Here is a 21611-nt window from a genome sequence, read left to right as displayed (position 1 = left end):
CTCCATCTTCACCTCACTTGTGCACAAGCGGGGCCAAGCCGGGTCACTGGCCTGGGCAGATGCGTGCAAAGGGACGTGCTCAACGTACCACAGAGTTAGCGTGCCAAGAATATTCACCCTCCTTTAAAGAAGACCAGTTTGTCCAAAAAATCCCCTCCGGGAACAAAATCTAACACATGCTAATCTCCGTGATTTCCTCTGAAGGAACTGCCTCGACCAAGCGGAGCATCCTCATCGTGTCAACAGCAGCAAGGCGTGCGTGTCCAACCCGCCTAGCACGCACCCAGTGCTGCAGCCGCTGAGCAGCTTTCCTTTTTACATGTGTTCCTATGCATATACGCGTATCCGCCTGCTAATGAACCGGATCAACTTGTAGGTTGCTCCCGCAACTAAGGTCACGAAAAAAAGATATAAGGCACTGAAGAGCGGCACGCCGAGCGTAAAGCTGAAGTCACAGCGAAAACACCTGAACTCCTTCCCTAAAATGGCTGACGAACAAGCCTGAGGAGAAAAGGCAGATGTGAATGAAGAGCACGAGACGACCACAGTCACAAACCGCACGGCTTTACAGTAACACGCAGCTTCGGAAGAGGACGGACTGTGCCTGCGCGAGGGCAGATCTCCCGGCAAAGCGAAAGGGCCCCGTAGCGAAGCCTCACGCGGTAGCCCGAAGCGAGCGCCAGGCCCGCGCCAAGAACAGGCGCTGTCACCTTCTCCTGAGGTAGCCCAGCTCCCCTCAGGCGACCTTAACGAATGTCAAATCGTCTGCAACGCACCGTGATGCTTCTTAGTGGCAATTAAGCTAACAGCTCGGAAATCCTACATCATCAGATGATGCAGGACCTTCGCCCCCCGTAATGGAGGGGGGAAGAACGCTTGTAACTGAGCACTTAGCTGAATATTATAGCAACCCAAAGCTGCGATCTGTATGGCTTTCTAAGGAAAATACTAAGAGCAACTGGCAAAGCTTGATAATGCTTAAGCCTCTGTATGGTATATTAACGCTTCCAGTGAAACTAAGGTTCTGCCAGCCTTTAAATTACAGCTGTGTTGCAGAAACCACCGCACTGCCAAAAAGTGAAAAGCGCAAACTGGTCTATCTCGCCCTAATCCGATAAGTAAAACAAGTAGAGCAACGCAATGTCACTTCCCTTCAACATTTACAGTTCAGAGAAGAGTTTGCCTTACTTGAGGCTAGAAATGCTGCAGTTGGAAGTATTAAATATAGCCGCTACCGATTTACCTACCAACTCGGGGACTGCTAGCACAGAACCACCGCTTGCCCACACGTAAGCACCCAGCTCAAGGTTTGCTTAGCACTTGCGTCTTCCCTACGTCAGGTCAGCAAGCAAAGCGTTGAACAGCCATCTCGCAGAAGCCTTATGAAAAATACCTGTCTAGAATTAAGGCTACAGACCACTGGGTAGCTGCCAAAAATGATGGAATACGGTATAGTTTACTTATTTCTTTTTAATGGCACCAACGTTCCACCTGAAAAATGGGCCCTGGAGCTACATAATTGGGGATAAAAATTAAGCGACAGTTGCCATTTGTCACTACGGAAGCTGATCGCACACATTTCTCCCAAGATCACGCAGTGCACAGCTGATCCTCGAGTTCCCCCGTCCTAAAAGAGAGCAAAGAGGCACTGCAGGATAAGCGCCTTAATTGTAGCATAACCTAGTATAAAACTATCTTATTATATACCAGTACCAACGTGTTTATTAAACAAAGTATGACGGAGCTGTGTGTATTGCACGCCGCTCTAAGCATCACTGTAACGAGCCAGAGGCTCTTGCCGGACCCTTAGCCTTCTCAGTGGACACCAAAAGAGTTCCTCACGTGTCAGGATTTTACTGTGTCCCTCCCTTCGTCCCTCTTTTCACATGGTCACCGGGGGGAAATTCCATTTTAAAAACAGAACAAGCTTCTCCAGGCACCGCTGGTGTTACACCAACGTCAGCAACAACTGTAAGCCCCCGCCTCGGCAAGCTTGGCCAAGCACGTGGCAGCAGAAAGGCACCCGGTTTAGTGGTTGTCCACGTCCTCAGTGTGGGGTGTTGGAAGTTTGTCCCGTACCTGCCTCCCCTGACCCTGTGGCAATGCCAAAAAAATACAGAGAGTCGTCTTTTCCTGCCAAATGAATTCCCAGAGACTTTCACAGGGCCAGCCTCCTCATGCAAAGAGGAGATCTAAAGCTTTCATTCCCATCACTTGAGCCTGCGTCTAAGTAAGCCCTGCCGCCAAGAAGGTAGTTTAACACCGCTTAATAACGTAAACAAGTTTTCTGGGAACCGGAGCAAATGGAGGGGAAGAAAACCACCAGGTTGTATTTACAGATTTTCCTACGCTATGAAGGCACATTTTCTTCTTGTTGCCATACAAATATGCCAGCAACAGCTCTCCACTGGGAAGTTACACCTTCATCTCTTCATTCACTTCTGCCTGCGCTCTCAAAGGAGCCACAGAGCCATGTTAAATACTTACTTTCCCCCTCTCCCCGTCACAAAGCCTCCCAAAATAAACACGAGAAGGCTCTGAACCACAAAATATTCTTAAGTACTTGACACCAAGTTCCCTCTAAGAGCGACGCAGATTGCACATTCACAGAATACTGTAATTCTTCGCACATTTTCCAGGCCATATTTCCAAGAGTTTGCAGTTTATTCCAAAATACCATGCAACATATTATACCAACGAAATCATCAACTGCTTGGCCGGACACACAAGATTTGCTCATTTTCTCTTCAGTCTGAGTTTCAGGTGATGTTTCTACACGATTTTTCCAGCCAAACCAACAATAAAACCATTTCCTAAATCCCCGTAAGAGTTTGAACTATTATCCATTCCATACTGAGCATCGACTCTAGAAAATGTGTTCTAGGAGAGTCTATCAGAAGCACCTCTCTTGAAAGTCAACTTAATTCTTCCAAACTCGATTGTGAGAGATCTCCAGGCCTCACTGCCGGGGAAAGGAAAACACACACACACACACACACACACATATATAAAATATAAAAATACGCATATATCTATGCCCAGGGTGCTCCTGCTTCAAAGGAGCTCCATCTTTAATCCAGAAGGACCCCGACTCCGCTTAGGCGGAAGCCGTCACTTGGGTCCAGGAGACGATGGCCAATGAGTAAGACCAAAGAGCGATGTCTATATGGCCTGTACTCGCTGGTCGGGCTCAAGCTAGAAAGCTCTGAGGCAGATATAAAAGGTTCAAAGAATATTAAAAGAGACCGTTAACAGAGGAACAGGGCCTCCGGAGCTCCTTGAGCGAAGGCTGCAGCATGAGCTTGTGTCCAGCAGGGACCGAAGAACCTACAGAGGAGCAACGTGCCACAGATGGACCAGCTGACAGGGAAAATCAGAAAGGGAGCTTCAAGCTTCACTGTGGGGAACCCACTCGTGAGACTGAAAGCCTAGAAACCCAGCTTCCTTAGCCGCGCCGCTCACGTAACTACTCATTTCGGCCCTGCACCAGAGCCCAAAGCGGCAGCTCCAAGGGCAGAAGTCATCGTTGAGCCATCACGGCGAGCCCTGGTGCCCAGAGCAAGAGCATTTCACTGAACCCAGAGCCCGGTGAGAGCGCACCGAATTGCTGACACAGGTGGCAAGCGCTGTCAGACACTTCGCACCAGCGGCATCAGTCTGTGTGCAGCTATGACCACAGGGCTATTTTGTTTTGACGTACAGCGGTTTACTACCACCTTATAAAAGAAGGATTTCCAGAAGGCAAATGGACCGAAGTCTCAAAATAGAGTGTTTACATTAACGCTTGGCAAGCAAAGCCCTGCAAACATAGATGAATAGAGATAAGCTATAAAAACACCACGGACATTTACTTGCTGGAATAGTAGCTTGTAATCCAATTTCAAGTCCTTCTGCCAAGTGTTACACACAGCATCTTTGTGTACGACGATTCCAGTCCTCGTCCCCCACCGCCCCTCGGCGAAGATTAGCCAACGAGAAGGAACGGCAATTCGGAAAGAACGCTCCATTTAAAAAGCCATTTAAACGGCAAGTTACGATCTGGGCATGTCGGAACCCGCTGCCCTTCCATTTGCAGCAACGTTAAGAGATCAGGAAAGGACAATAAATACTGCCCGAGCAGCAAACAGGGATGGCGGAATAAGGGCGGGAAGCTAAACCTTTCCACACCTTTCTGCTCTTAACGGTGGGCAAGGAGGCTTTCCCTACATCTGAAGGGCTCGCTGGAGCCTTGTTGACGGAATTACCGCTTTGTAATTAAACTCGTCCGCTTGCTCACACGCAACACACGCGGCGTCGCACAAAGCAAGATAATTTGAGCTGGCTTAGCCAAACGGGAAGGGAGCGGGCCCCTCGCGTGGCAGAGTCGCCAGCCAACAGGTAGCGCGCAACACCCCGCCAAGCCAGAGCGACGCCGTGGCCGCGCCAGGTCGACGGCCGGCGGCTCCGCTGATAACTACGTTTCCGTACGAACACACGACGCGTACTGGGAGCGGTGGGTGCGAGCTCGCAGCCTGCTGCGATGGGGGCGGGAATAAGGGCGATCCAGGTGCACGCGCCAACCTTATGCTAGAGACTTTCATCCTTCTGAAAGCTGTTTTAATGGCCCTGATTATGCTGGGGTTTGGTGGCTTCCATGCATGCAGCTGCATTTTTGAACCTTCTTAATTTCACCTGATGCATACAAAGACGACTTCTTCCGTTTGATTCTAGCTTGACACAACATAGGAGAGATCCATAATTCAGCTAATCACTCATCACATAAACAAAGAAACCTCTCGAGAACCAGAGAGCAACACGTACGTGTATTTGCAATGCATAAGAGGATATTTTTTTTACAATGGTAACAATGCAATCTATTGAGTGTGAAGAGGCTGTGAGGCCAATTAAATACTTTGGGTTCCATAATTATAATTGCGGTAATGAATGGAAAGGAGCATTACAGCCCGCACAATGCGGTTCCTATTCAATTCAATGATTCAGTTCATCTGCTTTCAACTAACCCTTTGTGTCTCTTCATATCAGATCTTGCAGATTACTTTCAGACTATAATAAAAATATCCCCAAATATCCCAGGTAATGTAATACATTAAGCATCCCCTCTGATTATGCCTCCATGCAATTTACAGAAGGGATTATTCACTAAATGGGCAATGGCTGGATTTATTAATTTTAGATATTAAAGAAAATTCACAGGGGCTCAGGCCACCACCTCGACGCCCTGGCAAGCCCACGATGACGGAGGAAAGCCGAAGCCTGACCTCCTGGCTTTTGTGAGCTTCCCCCTGCCCTTTAAAAGAGCTCCTCATAGTCGCCCCTGGACTGGGAAGGTGGTTTTTGCGAGGGACTCCTCCAGCCTGTTTGCTTCCCGGCAGCCTACCAGCAGCATTTACCCCAGCGCGCCTGCAGCCATCAGCCTTTGGGAGTTGAAAATTACTCCCAAATAAGTTAATCCAAAACTGCTCCTTTTCAACTTAGAAAAGGCAGATGAATCTTTTACTTTTTTTTTTAGTTGGGTTTTTTCGTTGTTTGGGTTGGGTTTTTTGTCAAATGTTCTTACAGCTTCCTTACTCTTAATGTCTATACTTCGCTGTGTTCAATATATTTTGAGAATGAATCACCTTATAGGAACCTCATAACTTTTGAGTATTTCCAAACACACCACAGCTGAAGTAGATTTTTCCCCCCCCCCAGAGAACCATCATCTTTGGTAAACCTTCCCCACGATCTCTCACAGCCGAGACGTAGTACTTGGCACACAAGCATATTTTTTTTATCTGCCGACACCCCCCCAACCATAATTCCCCAACAGCTGGCCCACAGGTGTCAGAAGGGAATTGGGCATCATAGAAGTACCGAGAAAATTAGCTTCATCCCCTCCCTTTTCACACCGTTATTCTATTCGTAGCGCTGGTAGGGGAAGTCTCGCGCTAACATCAGCGGTGACGTCGATTTGGAATAGGGCAGCGCGAACACGAACGCCGCATGGCGCCAGGCTCTGTGCGACGCACGTGGTGCGGAAGCCATCGGCGCGCACAACTCCGGCAAGCGGGAGGACAGAAGGGAAGCAGAAGCAAAGGCTGCCAGCGTTCGTACCGTCCGTACAAAGGAGGCCTGGAAAGCAAGGCGCAGCTCTGCCCACGTCGTCTCAGCTGGGACGCTGCGCGCGCCGCCTTCCCGACGTGCAACGACACCATCCACGTGCACAGTCAACAGGCTGAAAATATTAGATGCGGACCTTCGGCTTTGGAAACAGGGTAAAACAGACAGCGCAGGGAGCGCAGGAGCTTATTTCGATGCCGCAGCCGTTTGAACTCCGTTGAGAAACCCACAGCTGACACCCGCACACACCCACACCCCGCCAAGCAAAGCTCCTACGCACATCTCGCGCTCCTGAAGGAGCCGCGACCTCGAGTCACCCGCAGGGCACTGCTCCCCCGTCCCCAAGGCTTACAGAGCACTGACCGAGGCTGCAAACCGCCTCTCCCTTAGGCCGCACCAGTTCGCAAAGGCAAGCATCCCACGGGTAGCCTTGTTTCAGCGAACGCCGTGCTCCCTAAGCCGGCGGGCAGCCGCGACTGGAGGGGCTGCGTGGAAGAGAAGCGCAACAACGCTGGAAGAGATATTTAAGTTTCCCTGTTTTTCTTTAAAAAGATCTTTGTCCAGCCACAATTCACTGAAGAGGATTGCTTCCTCACTCCCCCAACAGCCGTGAATCTCTCTAGAGATTATGCATTACACTCATAATAGGTTTATGCAACACAGCGCATATTTGATACGTTAGTCATGTCTCCAAAGCACTCCCTCCTTCATTTCCTAAGCTTCAGAGAAGCTCATCTTCCCTGAAAGAGAGAAGGGTTAACGCTGGGCCAGAGCTGCCCGTGCACTACCCTCCCCCCCTCCCTGCCTTGAGGAAACGGATAGAAGAGGTTCAAGCAAATCCAGTTTTATGAATTCAAAACTTCAGACGCTACTTGCAAGACAGCGAAGCGACATCCTTCACAGATTCACAGAGAGGGAAAAGTTAATTTTATTGATGGAAGACCCAACAAAGGCAGATCCCAATCCAGGCGAGTAAAAAATCTCTCCTCTTCTACAACAAATGGGACCTGGAGTACTGTGGCACTAGTGATTTATTACAAACCTGAGGAGACAACGAAATCCACTCCCTTCCTCGGGATTAAAAACAAGATGCTTTTGGACTGTCACCGCTCATAAGAACGTACTTACTCTGAAGATCCGATCACCTTTGCCAGCAGAAGCCCTGTGCAATCGCGGCAAAATAAAGAGGCTAGCTAGCCCTTTTACGGGATTCCTGCTTTCTCTTCCCACTGCCACCGATAGTTATTGCACGTGCAAAGCAGCACGCTCAGCTTCCGCAGCAGCTTGGGCTGGAACGCGGAGTCTCATCCCCAGCTCTGCTTCGGACAACCGCAGCCGGCTGGCACCTCTGCTCGGGGAGCATCACCAAAAAAACGCTTTTGGAAAACCATCCAAAACCACTGCTCGCCGCCCAAACTTCACCAAACTCAACGGGACACCGCATCAACCTGAGCACGCCTTCCAGTTACCTGCATTCGGAGCTGGTTTTATTGCTCTCAGGAATTTTCCAGAAAGAGACTGATTGCGAGAGGCCTCCCCACCCTCGCCTGCGTGGGGATGGCTCATCAAAGGCCGCAAGGAACCGTGCAAGATCGCTAATTACTCAGCTTTCACACTTACCGCCTTCCAGCGAACACGACTCACGGAATTTGTCATCCGGAATTTAATGAGACTCACCAACAGCCACGTGCAGCGGCGGCTTTGCCTGTAATTAATACCGGCCTGCACCAAGCCCAACCCTGCCGCAGCCTGGTCGGAGCGCGCGCGTGCGCTCGGGCACCTTAGCTGACATTTCCCGTTGACTGAGCTAGAGCATCTTTTAACGAGGCGCCCTTCAAAATCATTTTGAGTCCATTTGCTCATGTCAACATCAATGTACTCAGCATTATCTACCAATTAGTAAACCGGAATGTATTCTTTAGATAATCTAAAATCTCAGTAAAATATTCAACATGTCATTCATTTACTACAAACTGCCCTATAAAAACAAATTACTGGAACCAGCTGTCATGAAGCAACAAGTGTCTAAGGACAGAGTGCTTTTTAAACCCAGGGCTTTCCAGAAGGCGCCGGCGCTATCACCAATGTCACGTCGTCATCTCCTGCCGCGCTCGGCCATTCCAAACGCTGTCCTTGTCCCTGAAGAGCGGGCGTTCACACCTTCAGGAGGAGGGAGGCCGCTCCGTCTCGGAGCGCAGAGGGCGTCCCACCAGTCAGAGCCGAGAGCCAGGCAGCGGTTCCCTCTCCTGAAGGACCCAACCTCTGGGCTTTCGCCTTCTGGCTCCTCGGAAGCATGAGGATGCAATATCGTCAAGAGGCTCGCGACCCCAACCGGGAGTCTTCTCTGGTGCCCGGTTAGCAAAGCCCCGCCTGCCTTTCCAGCCTTCGTCGAGATTGCCAGATTAAGCGATGGGAAGGTATTTTCCACTAGATCAGGTTGGCAGGGATCTCGCACGGCACTCTACTTCCAAGCCAAATCCCGTGAACCGGTGCCAGGGCTGCAGCTCAGGTAGGGCACGCTGCCAGCCCCGCGCCGGCCCAGCCAAGGACTGCTCTAGAAGGGTTTCTCACCCAGCGAGAGCCACCCGGCAGCAGCCCGCGGGCCACCGAGTGACGCCGAGCCGCTCCGGGCGAGCTCACCTAACGCCCGCACGGCCCGTGGGCTTGGCGGGGCGCAGATCGCTCCCCAGCCCCAGCACCCGAACACCAGAACCCCCCCGATCAGTCCACCTTCACCCATTCCCTGCCAGCAGCGGGGCCATAAGCGCCAGAAAAAGGAGGACTCTGCACACCCTTGCAAAAACACAGCAAAACCTCTTTTTTAAATACCTCACGTGAAGGCAAAAAAGCCCCTTGGCTTTCCCCAAGTTTTGCAGGCGAAGGAAGGGTGTTTTGGAGGGTGGTGGTTTGTTGTTTTTTTTTTTTTTTTAATCTCCGGAGTGTGGCAGAGCAGTAAATCTTGCATTATGCTCTGAAGAGCGTCAGGCTGGGGCTTCATTTTGGTCTCAGATTAGTCTCCTGAAGCAATGAATCTTCCATCGTGGAGGCCATTACCAACACAGTTTTCCTTCATTTTGGACTGCTTTATCCCTGATTGTGTTATCAAACTCACCTCCAGCCTCCCCTCGCTGCACGGGGCTCAGCGGACCTGCAGGCTTTTCAAATATTCATGGACCAGAGAAGCCAAGAGCTCAAAAAGCAGGAGCTACTAAGGCAGGGCAGGCTGTCCTGCGCAGCCCGCCGCTCCGATACCGCAACACGGGACGCTGCCACAAGGGTCGTACCTCAAGAACGCCCAAGTATTTGCCTTGGATTCAGGCTGACTAAGGCAGCCGCAGCAACCTGCCAGAGCAAATTAGTGCGACAACAGCCAGAGAAGTCTATAGCAACCAGAGGAGGAGCACAGACGCGGTGCTGTAGATGGGGAGAAAACCAACCTTTCAGATCATATTAAAATCCCGTGACCCATTAGGATCTCAAATTACTGTATGCAAGTTTGGGTAATTTAAAGGCGTTTATAAGATTCAAGTAAAATAGTCCATGAATATTGAAAAAACGCTTAAGTGCTAAGTTAAATGACAATTTTCAAAACACATTAAGGAAATCTGATCGTAACAAACCAGTCCCATGAAATACCATATCTATCATCAACTTTTTAATTACCAATTGATCAACATGTAGACAGTGTAATAGCTTTCAGCTTTTAATTACTGAACTATCAAAATTCCAACCAAAAAAGGAACCTCCAGAGATGAAACTGTAATGCTTGATTATTCATTGCTACATAATGAATGATTTGTTTTTAAACAAGATGTCAAGTTCCTCATGTAATCCATCTGGATGTGTGACTCTGCAAGGCTTCCACTGCCCATACTAAGTACTCGGGGTGCCTGTTCTCCCTTCTCTTCCGACCCCACGTGCCAAGATTTATTTTTTGGTTTGTTTTCCCCCCTTAAGGGCAAAACAGTCCCGAATGACGGGGCTGGAAGACAAGCCAACCGCCAAACGGTGCGGCGAATCCAGAGAAGCCGCTCCACCTCCCACCAAGGGACGGGTTTTGCCTGGGAGGGAACAGATATTCCTTCCAGCTCGTCTAGACTCCCAAGGCAGCAGCTCTACACCGAGAAACACAACCACTGAGCTTCTCATGTCACACGTACAGCGCTGTCAAGAAAAAACCAATGCCGTAAGAACGGGGACGCGGCTCCCGGCTTCTCTTCACGTAGCCTAAGCCGTAGCGAGATACACGAGGCTTTAAATGCTAGTCCCTGGCAGGGAATCCGGTCCTCGCTTCTAGTACCAGCAAGCTCAGGGGGGTCTGTGGTTGTGCGAAACCACGTGGTTTTGAACGTAACAGCCATTACCACCTTAAAGGACCTCAGATTACACCCCCCATGCTTCCATTTCCGTTGGTCGAATGCACGAGAACCAGCGCTTTTCAGCAACGTGAAGACGCGTCTGAGGGTGGCAGAGAGCCCTCCCCAGCCCGCGCCCCCCGGGGAGGGTTTTGCCAAATCCAGGCTCCGGCGTTCGGAGAGACATTTCCCACAAACGCCCACTTGCAAACGCAAGGGTAGGCAAAGGCAGGTATGCAGAGCACTCTGCAAGTAATGCAATGAAACAACGGTAGTGCAAGCAGAGCAGGCAATTAGAGAGAAGCTACCGGCAAATAACACATTCGTTCCTTCAACCCCGGTGGCGACAATTAACACCGCGCATCCCAAGCCCCTCCTGTGTCACCTTGCAGATGTTTCCTACACACACCATCCCCAAAAAGTTATTCCACAGAGTGGCATCTGTTCCCACAAGAAAAAAAAAGGGAACCAGAACCTTTTGTTCCTCCTTTGTTACAGCCTCGGAGCCCCGGTTGTTGCCGGATAACGCCCCCCAATGCTTCCCCAATACACTCACCTGCTCCGGCACACCGAGGGGTTGATTTCCACACGGAAACCACAAGCTCATTCCATGCACTTCCCTCGGGAAGCTGCTCGTATGCACAGCCCGCACAGATTTTCACAGGAGAAATTCAGTAATCAGTCCAGTAGCTGTAAGCACTTATGACAACAATATCTATCAACGCTTACCATATTTACAACTAAATCATGTAAATACAAGCCAGCTCTCCTCTGCATGCCGATAATCTGGACAAATGAAGGCTGAAAAAAGCCACTCCAAGAGGAGACTAAACATACAAAATCACACACGGCGAGAAACAAACACCGACAGCCCTGGTGAAACTGCTGAAGGCAGCGAGAAACCGGGGCCACTCGCCCACCGTGCGCTGACCGCGGAGCCGAAGGAAGCCCCCAGGGCACCCTGCCCCGCTCTGCGCCGTACGGGCGGCAACGCGCGCACAACAGGCACCCACAGCTTGGCTCCTCTCCCACCGTTTTCCAGAAAAACAGGAACAAGTTGCTTCGATGCCTGCCCAGAGCTCTTCACTCTCTATCTGCTTCTGAATTCCTTATAAATCCCAGGAACCGATTTAGCACAACAAAAATGCCAAGTTATTAAAACTTTCACGTTGCTCTGGATTGCACCTTTAAAGGACGCCCGTTTCTTTGACTGCTACAAAGGCGCTGTATTTAAAGGAAAGAAGAGCCACGTTTCCAAAGGCTTCCCCAGGGAATTTAGTGACGGTTTGCTGCACAAGGTTCATTCTTCAGGCAGTGAAATCCAGCAACAGGTAGTCCGCCAGATATTTATTCTTGCAAAGAATTTTTAAAAGTCATAGAATCATTAAAGCTGGAAAAGACCTCCAAGATCATCACGCCCTACCTTCCACCCAACACCACCATGCCTCTTAAACCACGTCCCCAGGTGCCACGTCCATGCGTTTTTTGAGCAAGTCATTCTAGAGGAAACGCTGAAATCCTGCGTAAGGGGAGCTCTCGCCAAAGGCGACCTCCCCCTTCTCAGCCGGGGTGAGATCGATCCCACCGTAACGCAGAACTGAAAAATCACCCCAAAGACGACGGCTTTCTCTGACGTACCACGCGCACCTTCCCCAGCTGCATTCCGCATACATCGCGCTGTGGAAACGCACTTGAAAACCTGAGATCCAATTTACCAAAGAGAGCCTGGAGGAGAGAGCCATCATATAATCGTGCATCCGAAATTCTCCCAGAGCGATTTCAAAGCTACACCACTGGTTTTGCTATAAACCCTCTGTTTACAAGGCTCTCTGTATTCCTGTACAGCAATAAACGGTTTGCCTCCGAGTATTTTCTTTATTTCTCGTCTGCCAGTTTCTCCCCCTCTCCCCGAAGATGTCCGAAGGGAACAGTGTTAATCTCCTATCTATCCCGCTTTAATCTTTGCTCTTACCGAGAAAAGATGCGACTGCGCTTCACATGCTGAAGAAGCAATATCTGGCAGTTATGGATTCAGGGAGAGTTGATTAAACGTGTACGTTCTCTTAAAGATTATATGGAACGATTAAGCGTATAAGACCTTTAAATCAAACGAGAAGCTGTTAATGTGGACAGAGCTCAAACACCCCGGCGTGGGAGTCACTTTTGGTAGTTCTGCCTGGTAGGTTAAAGACTAACGTCTCTTTTGGAGCCTCTTTCAGACCAGAAGCTGAGCGAGGAGGAGGAAAAACGGCCCTGAGCTGCGGCACGGTGGGAAAAGCAGTCGTGTATCACGACCCTAGAGACACGCTCTCTTAACGACACAGCTTTCTTTTGAGTTGTCAGTAAACTGTTAGGAAATGAAGGTCGGAAGAGAAAAGTTAAGCGACAAAGGAGAAATTACCCTCAATTTTTACACAGCCCAAAGAACCTTCCACGCATCCACACTCCAGTGGTGACTACAGACGAGAAGCAGAGGCAGGTTAATGGGTCCTGCCCCATCCCTGCCACCAGGTGCTGCAAGAGCCAGAGATTAGGAGCATGCGGCACCGATGCGGGTAGGGACAGCACGCTGCCCGACAAACCGCCCTGCTCCAGGTGGGGATCTCCGCTTCCCCCTCGTCCGCCAGCAGGCACCGAGCACGGGCATCCTCCTCCACCCCACCTCCCGCACCCAGGAGGAGCGACGTGCACGGGACTGGTCTGCAGACGGGCTAAGGAAGCAGCGGCTGGCTCCGCGGGGCGCCTCGCTACGGCCACACTACCCCCGCTGCTCAATGGCGAATCAAAAGGCTCCCGCGCATCCATTTAACCCGAGGCCCCGTCGGCCAACAGGCGATAAGGAACCGCATGTAGTTTCTCCGGGCTCTTCCCAGCACGGTGAAAAAGGAGGGTGGCAAAAAATTAACCTGCCTAGAGAACCAGAGATGCTGTTAAGACAACCTAGATCCTCCCCGACACCACGAAAGCCTCACGTGGCGAGCAGGGGTTTCGCTTCGTTTTGTTCCTGCTGCACCCCTCCTGGAAAAGCGGGCTTGCTCCCAACAGCCCTAACGAACCCGAACCATCCTCCACGAGCTCCGCTTGACAAAGCCGACGCTCGCTCGATGACGAGCGTGCATGAGTTTGACATCTGTCAACCGGCTTTCCACCCAATGCCACGAAGCCCAGTCAGGCTGTCACCAGGAAACGATAAGGAAAACCAGCAGTGCTCGGGATCTCAGCACCAAGCAGCATCTCCGGCTTATCCAGAAGCCTTCCCCCGATTAAGGCAGGAAAAGCAATCTAGGCATGGATGCTTTTAAAGAGCTGCTGACACCTAAAACAACACAGCGTACTTCCTTGTTAAAGAGAGCTCCTGCAGCGTGCGGCAGCGCCTGTCCTCAAGTCAGCTAAAAAGAGCATCTAATTTTATAGAGGCTGGGGAAAGCAAGGTGGGGGGCAACCTTTAGGAGCTTCCCTGCTTCCACTGAGATTGCGATATCATCGGCTACATCCGCGTTAGCTAATGTGGATAAAGATATCAAAGAGGCAAGTAAGCAGAGCATAAACAGATAGTTCGAATCGTGTTTTCAAGCAAAACAGCTTAGAACGCAAATCCAAAACAAACCAAGCTGCAGCGACAGTTCTCTGAACGCCAACGTTTCAGGTCTTCATTACAGTGGAACCAGTTGGAGTTAGCTGACCGACCTCATAACCCAACTCCACGGAGCCATACAGGGTTCCTGCGTTGGTCCCGCGTGCTTAAGCAACTTGGGTTTGTCCAACGTGAACTTCACCGCACCAATGGATTATCTGCAGCGCGACGCAACGCCTTACCTGAAGCGGTGCTGGCAAAGACCCGTTAGCACCTCTGGGAGCAGCACAGCTGAAAGCAAGGCGCCTTATCCGCAGCGCCCGGCAAGAAGTTCAGCATTGCCTTCCCCGTTCGGAAAGCAAAGAAAACAATACTTGCCATTCTCCTCCAAACCTCAACCAGCTGAGCTGATCCACGCAAGATGCCTGAGCAAAGCCAACGCCGTGACCAACGGCCCTGCAGCTGGGCAGGCAGCGACTGCTTCGATGCTACGGAGCACCGCAACCACTGAGGGCTGGACGCCCACGTGCCTCCAGCCAGCACAGAGACAGCCCCGCACGAAGAGGAGAGGTCTTGGCAGCCGAGGCATGCACCAGAGCCAGCAGCTTCCCCCCCTCCAAACAGACGAGGGGCAGCTGCTGCCCCAGCGCTGCCCCGCACCACGCCGGGGCAAAGCAGGGCTTTCCAGAAAGCATCTCAGAGAAGCGCTGCTGCAATACGACGCGCAAAGCGAGAGCGCTCTCTCTGCAGCTAGAGTTAGGGACGAACGTTCCCCTTCTCAGCCACAAAATAAGGGCCAGGATGGCATGAGATGCCTTTTATTTTTGTGTATTAGCCCAGAGGCTGCAGGCAACGCTCAGGCAGAGCGAAAGTTTTCTCTCTGGCCCAATTTTAGCAGAGCCCCGCTTTGCCGTAACCCCAGCTCCAAAGCTTAACATCAGAAATATTTAAGAGCGTTCTGCGAGGGAAGCTGCCAGGCAGCCTCATTTAAAAACAGAAAAGCGGCAACGAGCGGTTTCTCATGCTTGATCCGATTACTCTGATCTCTCTTTTGATGCTGCAGACTCCGACTCGTATTTCTCTTACTGCACGGGGGGAGCAGGGGAGGGAGGGGAATGTCACTTTGCTGCCTGATATGTCTTTCTTCCCTGTCACGCTTCGGAGAAGGGATATACACGGCAGAGCAGGGGAATTGAGTGGAAGCGGGGCCTGGGACGCACCCCCCTCCCAGGCCAAGACATCACGAGGCTGGTGGTGCCAAGGGCCCCATCGGCCACCGCCTGTGGTGACGGGGGTCTCGGCCCTCTCTCGCTGGAGCTCGCCCAGTCCCGATTCGGTCTCGTGCCGCCCACGCAGAGATCGTATCTATAAGCAGCGCTCCTGCTCTAACAAAAAGGTGCGCTCCCGCAGGGAATTATAAGATGATGTCTTGGGTCCGAGCTCACGGGAGTCACCGCGTTTTAGATCAGCCCACGAGCACAGATTTGTGAACGGGAGACCACCGCTGCCAGCATCCACCCCGGGAAAAGACCGACTCGAGAGACCTGCTGATGGCCTGGGGAACACGGTGGCGCTTCCACTCTGGGAGCCATTCTGGGAGCCTCTGAAGAGATCATAAATCAGATCCGAGCACTTACTAACACTGCTAAAAAAGGGCACAACGTGATCAAAGAAGTTCATTTGCAGCCGTAACCTGAACCCAGGGTTTCACATACCCGGTGCTCGTCGAGCCCCAGTGTAAGGTTAGGAGGCAACAGCGGCCCCATGGGCATCGCTGGCTCGGACAGCTGCATTCCATCTCCCGCCGCTCCCCAGGTGGGCGTCCATCCCCCACCGCCCGCCAAGCCCTCCAGAGAACGCAGCACAAGGTTTTGCCGTCCTGCCGGAGAACCGAGCCGGTGACGTCGCTGCTGAGGGCGGACTTCGCTGCCGGTCTCGGCAGAGAAAGCAAGTTTCTAACACAGCTAATTCCCGCTGCCAAGCGTACACCTGGGTTTTCGGGAGCGCTCGCCACCACGTACTGCCAAGAGCCTGTTTTCTCTTCAATATTTGCACCCGACGGGCGCCGCTGCTAAGCGGAGCGGACGGGGCGACACCAACTTCGTTGCCTAGGCGGGACAAGCGAAAACGGGCAGCGCTGCTTCAGAAGGAAAACGGCACCACGAACCTGCCAGAAGGCAGCACCTACACGTGCGACTGCCGGCAAGCGAGCGCACCGGGAGAGCTGCCAGCGCTTCCAGCGACAAAAAAACTACCCAAAAAGTCAAAACCAAAGAGATTTTTTTTTTCCAGTTAGGCTACAGCCCGCAACTGTCTTCTATTTCTGAGCAAAGAGATGTGCTTAACCGTCGCTTTGATCCTTTATGCTGGCACCTTAATGGAGTCTCAAGCCTTACAATAGATCCACCTTGGGAATTCAGTAAGGTCAGAATGTTTTTAATACTCGAGATTTTAAACCACAGAAGAACCCAATCGATGCAAACCAAACCGGAGAATAAGAACAGCACGCTGGCCCAGCCCTGCGAAGGGACATCGTTGATTTAAAATAACCCAGCATGCAGGCCTATAAAAGCTCCCAGCACAATCTAGTCGAGCGTTTTAAATACAGCGAGAAAGCCACCGACCACGTGGTAAGAGCTCGGCACCGCTTACGAGCGCCAGGCGGGTCCCAGTCACGCACAGGCAAGGGGCGTGGGGGGAGCCAGCCGGCACCCGCACGACTCGCGGCCAGGGCCCTTTCTGCCCTTGCAAATTACAATCTGGGATATCTAAATCCAGCCCGTGGCTCAACCACGAACGCCAGCTCATCTCGCAGCAACGCGGGCCAGCCGCCACACACCGGCGCGCGCCCCAGCCGACGAGCTCCCTCGGGCCTCAATTGCCAAAGTTCTGATGGAAGCCTGGTGGCGTTTTCCTTCCAAAAACGCCTGCCACGCATGCAAAAAATACCCCTTTTTCACCCGCACGCTCCCCTCAGAGGCAGGGACGCCAAAGCGCCCAAGCCGGCGCTGGACGACCTTCAAAGCGTTCTGCGGTGGAGCTCCCCGTTAACCACAACGGCAGCTGCTAGCTGCAGCCTGCAATTACACGGCCGGGAAAGCTACTGATTTATGAAACTTAAACAAGTACATACCACTTGTAATTACAACATTCCACCCAGGGTCCCTCCTTCATTGCAGGTTTCCAAACAGCCTCTCTATTTAGCGCCGGTGGGTTTGCCCCACCGGAGGACGGCGCACAATATTCCCTGGAGAAACAAACGCGGCTTTTTTTTTTCTTTCCCTTTTTTTTTCCCCCCCTCCACGTAGCATCCAATTTCTCAGAAGAGATACAGATTGCATGTCCAGCTTTGCTTGTGCTCTTAAACCACTGCAAAGTATTTACCTACTGGCCGAATTCCAGCTCCAGCGAGTGCTGCAGCCCCGCAGCCCCCGGAGCCTGCTCAGATCCCCGAACTGCAGAAGGAAAGGTAACTTTTTGGATACAGGGAGCCCCTGCGTTCGAGGGACAAGTACTGCCGGGCCCTACCAGGCAAGCAGAAGAGGTACAGGTTGTCAAAACCCCTTCTGAAAGTACGGCAATAACCGCTACAAAAACTGGCGTTGAACAGAAACACCCAGAAAAATCTGGCTGCGTGCAGTGTCGGCAAGTGTTTTTCATCTGAGCAAACGCGTTCTCAGGCGCATTTAAGCGGTCCCTGCAAACAGGGGGCACATCCAGGCTGAAACAGGCGCTTTGCCCCGGGTGGCCTCAGGCGGACGCAGGGTTAAAGAGCTGACCCATTTTTAGTCCTGCAACAGGGCAGAGACCACGTCCTCCTGCCGTCGCCCCACGAACGCGCCTTTAGCTCCGGCCCGGCGGGAGGGAGGCACGCCAAGCCACCCGGGGTTACTGAGTCAGAACCCTGCGGTTACGAAGCCTTCTTTATTTACACACCCGGGAAAGACAGCGCAAAAACAAAGAAAACGGCGAGGCAGCATCAGCAAAGCAGCCGAGGCTCCCCAGAGGAGGGTCACGCCTCTCTCCAGCCCCCCCGTCCGCACAGCCTCCGCTGCCGCCACCCATGCCAAGGAGCATCCCGACGGCCAGGGAATAAATATCGACGGCACCCAGCCAGGCAAAGGTGCCGGCGGCCGTCCGCGCGGGGCGTGCGCGGAGCCGAGCTCCCTCCTCGCCTCCCCGTCTTCGGGAGCCTCCTTGGCAGTGGTTTCCCAGCCAGATTGTCAGGCTTATAAACCCGCGCTCAACTGCCTACATGCAAGACAAATGAGCCCAAGCTGCAACCCAGATGGATTACTTTATTTACCAGCCCCTTCCATGCAACGTTCCTCCGGCGTTCGCATCGCACGCAGGACGCAGCCGTGTCTTTCCCAACGCCAGAGCTCGGCCAAGCCCGAGCGAAGCCGCTGCAGATCAGGCGACTCGCCTTGCTCGCACACAAAAGCTCCTTAGAAACTCGCTCCATGTTTACAAAGGAGCCCGGCTTAACCCGGCCCCGGAGGGGAGCGCTCGCTGCCTTCGAGGGGTCTTTTCCTGGCCGACCGCGCACGGGGCTTCTCTGAAGTCGGCAGAATGGAGACTTGACCGCCTCTCGCCCAGCCCGTCGCACCTCCGTGCCGCGGCTGGTTGCGGCCTGACGCTGTCTCTAAACGCCTCCCGCGCTTTCTGCTGAAAAGTTATTCTTTCTGAAGTGCCACGCAGCGCTGCTCTGCACCGGCAGGCAGGTGCCGCGTCCCACCCCTCAGCATCAGCTGGAATCACTGCTCAGCTCTCTCCCAGCTTCGCAGGGGTGTTACAAAGCTTAATTAACTGTAAAGCACTGAGATCGGGTCAAAAGGAACCCCACAAACGCACAGGTTCACCTTGAGTTACCGGCTTAGTTTAAACCAAGCCCAAGCGTTGCCTGTCACTGTTCCGGCGACCTCCACCCAAAGGGGGTGGCCGAGCCACCGTGACGTGCTCCGGATCACAGGGTACCACTGCCGTGGTGACACGACACCCACACCATCGTGCCTTGACGGGGTACCAACCCGCACGGGAGGTGTGACGGCAGCGCTCTGCAATCACCCCAGACGCTGCCTGCCACGATGCGGATTTCCTCTTCCCCGACTACCGGAGCTGACAAATCGATGGCTTTGAAAAGGTGTAGAGGGGAGAAAAAACACCACCAAAAAAAAAATAAATCAAGTTCTTCGGCCTTAAGGCAATTTTGCCTAAAAGGCGTCGCAGCAGGAGGTCCAGGATTTCACCCTGCGATCGGCGACGGAGCACCACAACCAGGAGCCGCGTTCTGCTAAGGCCGTCGCCACCGCGGCTCGCGCCGTGTGCTGCTTTTCGCCGCTGGAAAGCCCCGACCGCCCAGGTCAGCCTCGGTGGTTTTAATCCAGCATCCAGCCCTGCTTTTGTTTCTCTTCAGCTGCTTCGCTATTCTACACCGCGTCGTTATGCCCATTAGCTGGGCGGTGATTAACGGGCTTACCCTATCGGAGGATCACACCAGCCTTTAGCTAAAAACAGCTCTTAAAAAAAAAAAAAAGGGCGGGGGGGGGGATTGGAGATGCGAGGCTCGGCACTGACAGCCAGGCAGCAAAACAAAGCGTGAAGGTGGCCGTCCTGCAACGGGGCTTTTATTTTTCACCCCGGCACCTTCCAGCGGCAGGCTCTCCGGGTCAGAGCGGCCGGCGATTCGCCCGCGTCGAGCCAAAGCGAACGCGAGTGCCACAGCAAAAAAAGAAAAGAAAAAAGCACCTTGCGACAAAACAGCTGAAAACCAAGGAGGGGATCGCGCCTGCCGCTGGGCGCCGGCCGGAGCCGCGCGGGGCCGTTCCCTTCTCGCAAGGAAAAGGGCCGACGGCGGGTCTCCGTCGCTCCGGCGGCCCTCGACGGGCGCTTGGCGCTGCGGGGCGGCCGGAGCGGGGGGGACGGGGGGCGGCCGGAGGGACGGGGGGCGCCCGGGGCGGGGGGGGGACGGGGGGCGGCCGGAGCGGGGGGGGGACGGGGGGCGCCCGGAGCGGGGGGGGGACGGGGGGCGCCCGGAGGGACGGGGGGCGCCCGGAGGGACGGGGGGACGGGGGGCGCCCGGAGCGGGGGGGGGACGGGGGGCGCCCGGAGCGGGGGGGGACGGGGGGCGCCCGGAGCGGGGGGGGACGGGGGGCGCCCTGCGCAGGCAGGCGACCGCGCCGGAGCGGACCCGACCGTCGGAGCCGGCCTCCGGGCAGAGCCGCGGCCGCGCTCGGGGGACGCCGATCTCCGGCGAGCTAAAAAATGACAGCGGCTCCGTGCGCCCCCCTCGCACCCCAGCGAGGAGGCCGCTGGGGGAAGCGCGCACACCGCGCCTCTGAATAAAGCTCTTTGTTCGGCCGAGCCGCCTGCTCCTTTATCCCCCCCGTTCCCTGTTCGGGAAATTCAACAGATCGCTCAATGGCCGCCTTGTTCTTCCCAAGACGTCCCGGGCGAATAATGCTCGCTCCTCTGGCCGCGCGAGGCACTAAATGAAGCCTTGTGCCTCCCCGGTGACACGCCGCAAATACAGAGCGGCGTGAAGGAGCGGGGCTGCACCGCGGCCGCCGGCGCAAGCCCCCCCTGCGGCGCCCGGGCTCGGCGCGGACCGACGCGAGGGCGGCCGCGACGCGGGGGTCCCGGTTCGCCCCCGGTGACGCGGCTCCGCTCCGGGCGCCGTGCGGGGCGGCGGAAGGCGCTCGGGCGCTGGCCCCGCACGGCGCCGCGCCGCCCGAGTTGCACTTGGACGCCAACAGGTTCCCCGCTGCCGCCGGCACCGGCGGGGCGGCGCCCCCCGAGCCCCCCCGCACACACCGGCGGCGCGGGGGGGGGCGCGCCGTAATTACTTTTTAATTACGAGGCTGCTCGGTGAGCCCGGGGCGGCGGGGAGAAGCTGCTTCCATGGTAACCGGCGGCCCCGACACGCTCGGCCGAGCCCGCCGCTCCCCGCCGCCGGGGTCCCCGCCGCTCCGCGCCCGCCGCGGCCACGCTTCCCGGGACCGCCGCCCCCGCAGCGGAGCGGAGCGGAGCGGAGCGTGCCGGACCGCCGCCGCCGCCGCCCCCCGGGCGCCCTCCCCGGGGGCGATGCCCCAGCGTGCCCCCCCCCCCCACACCGCTCCGCGCCCCCCCGCGGGCCCCCCGCCCCCCCGCGAACGGGCCGGGCCGTGGCGGGGCCGCGGCCGCGCGGGCTCCTACCTCCGGGGACGCTGGCGGCGGCGGCGAGGAGCAGCAGGAGGAGCGGGCGGAGGCCCGGGGCGCCGCCGCCACCCGCCATCGCCGGCACCTGCTCGGCTCTGCCCGCCGCGCCGGCACCCCGCCGCCGCGCGCCCCGCTAATGAGATGCGCGCCGCGTCAGCGCGCCGGGGGCGGGGCCCGCCGCCGGCCACGCCCCGCGCTAGGGGCCGGGGGGAAAGTGCGGAGCGCCGAGCGCGGCGGGAGGCGGCCCCCCCCCCCCCCCCCCCCGAGTACCCCCGCAGCAGCGCCCCGGCCCCGCCGCCGGGCAGCCGGGCGCCCCGGCGCGGCGAGGGGGCGGGGGCAAGAAAACTAAAAAAGAAAAAATAAGAAAAAGGACAAGCGACCCCCCC

The 21611-nt window shown here is 54.8% G+C and overlaps 1 protein-coding gene across 4 annotated transcripts in view; it reads right to left on the bottom strand.

The window, feature by feature from the left end:
* Window positions 1-21372, bottom strand: part of CADM1 (cell adhesion molecule 1) — a 161553-nt gene extending 140181 nt beyond the window's left edge. For all 4 annotated transcript variants that reach the window (XM_064470988.1, XM_064470990.1, XM_064470991.1 and 1 more), the window contains exon 1: window positions 21223-21372. In XM_064470988.1, coding sequence (XP_064327058.1) covers window positions 21223-21301 — 79 coding nt within the window. In that variant the 5' untranslated portion in view covers window positions 21302-21372. The remainder of the gene's footprint in view (window positions 1-21222) is intronic.
* Window positions 21373-21611: the final 239 nt, after the last annotated feature.

Source organism: Phalacrocorax carbo, chromosome 21, assembly GCF_963921805.1.
Source record: "Phalacrocorax carbo chromosome 21, bPhaCar2.1, whole genome shotgun sequence".
NCBI lineage: Eukaryota > Metazoa > Chordata > Aves > Suliformes > Phalacrocoracidae > Phalacrocorax > Phalacrocorax carbo.
Note: the sequence above shows the minus strand (reverse complement) of the source record. Positions and strands in the feature narration are given on the sequence as shown.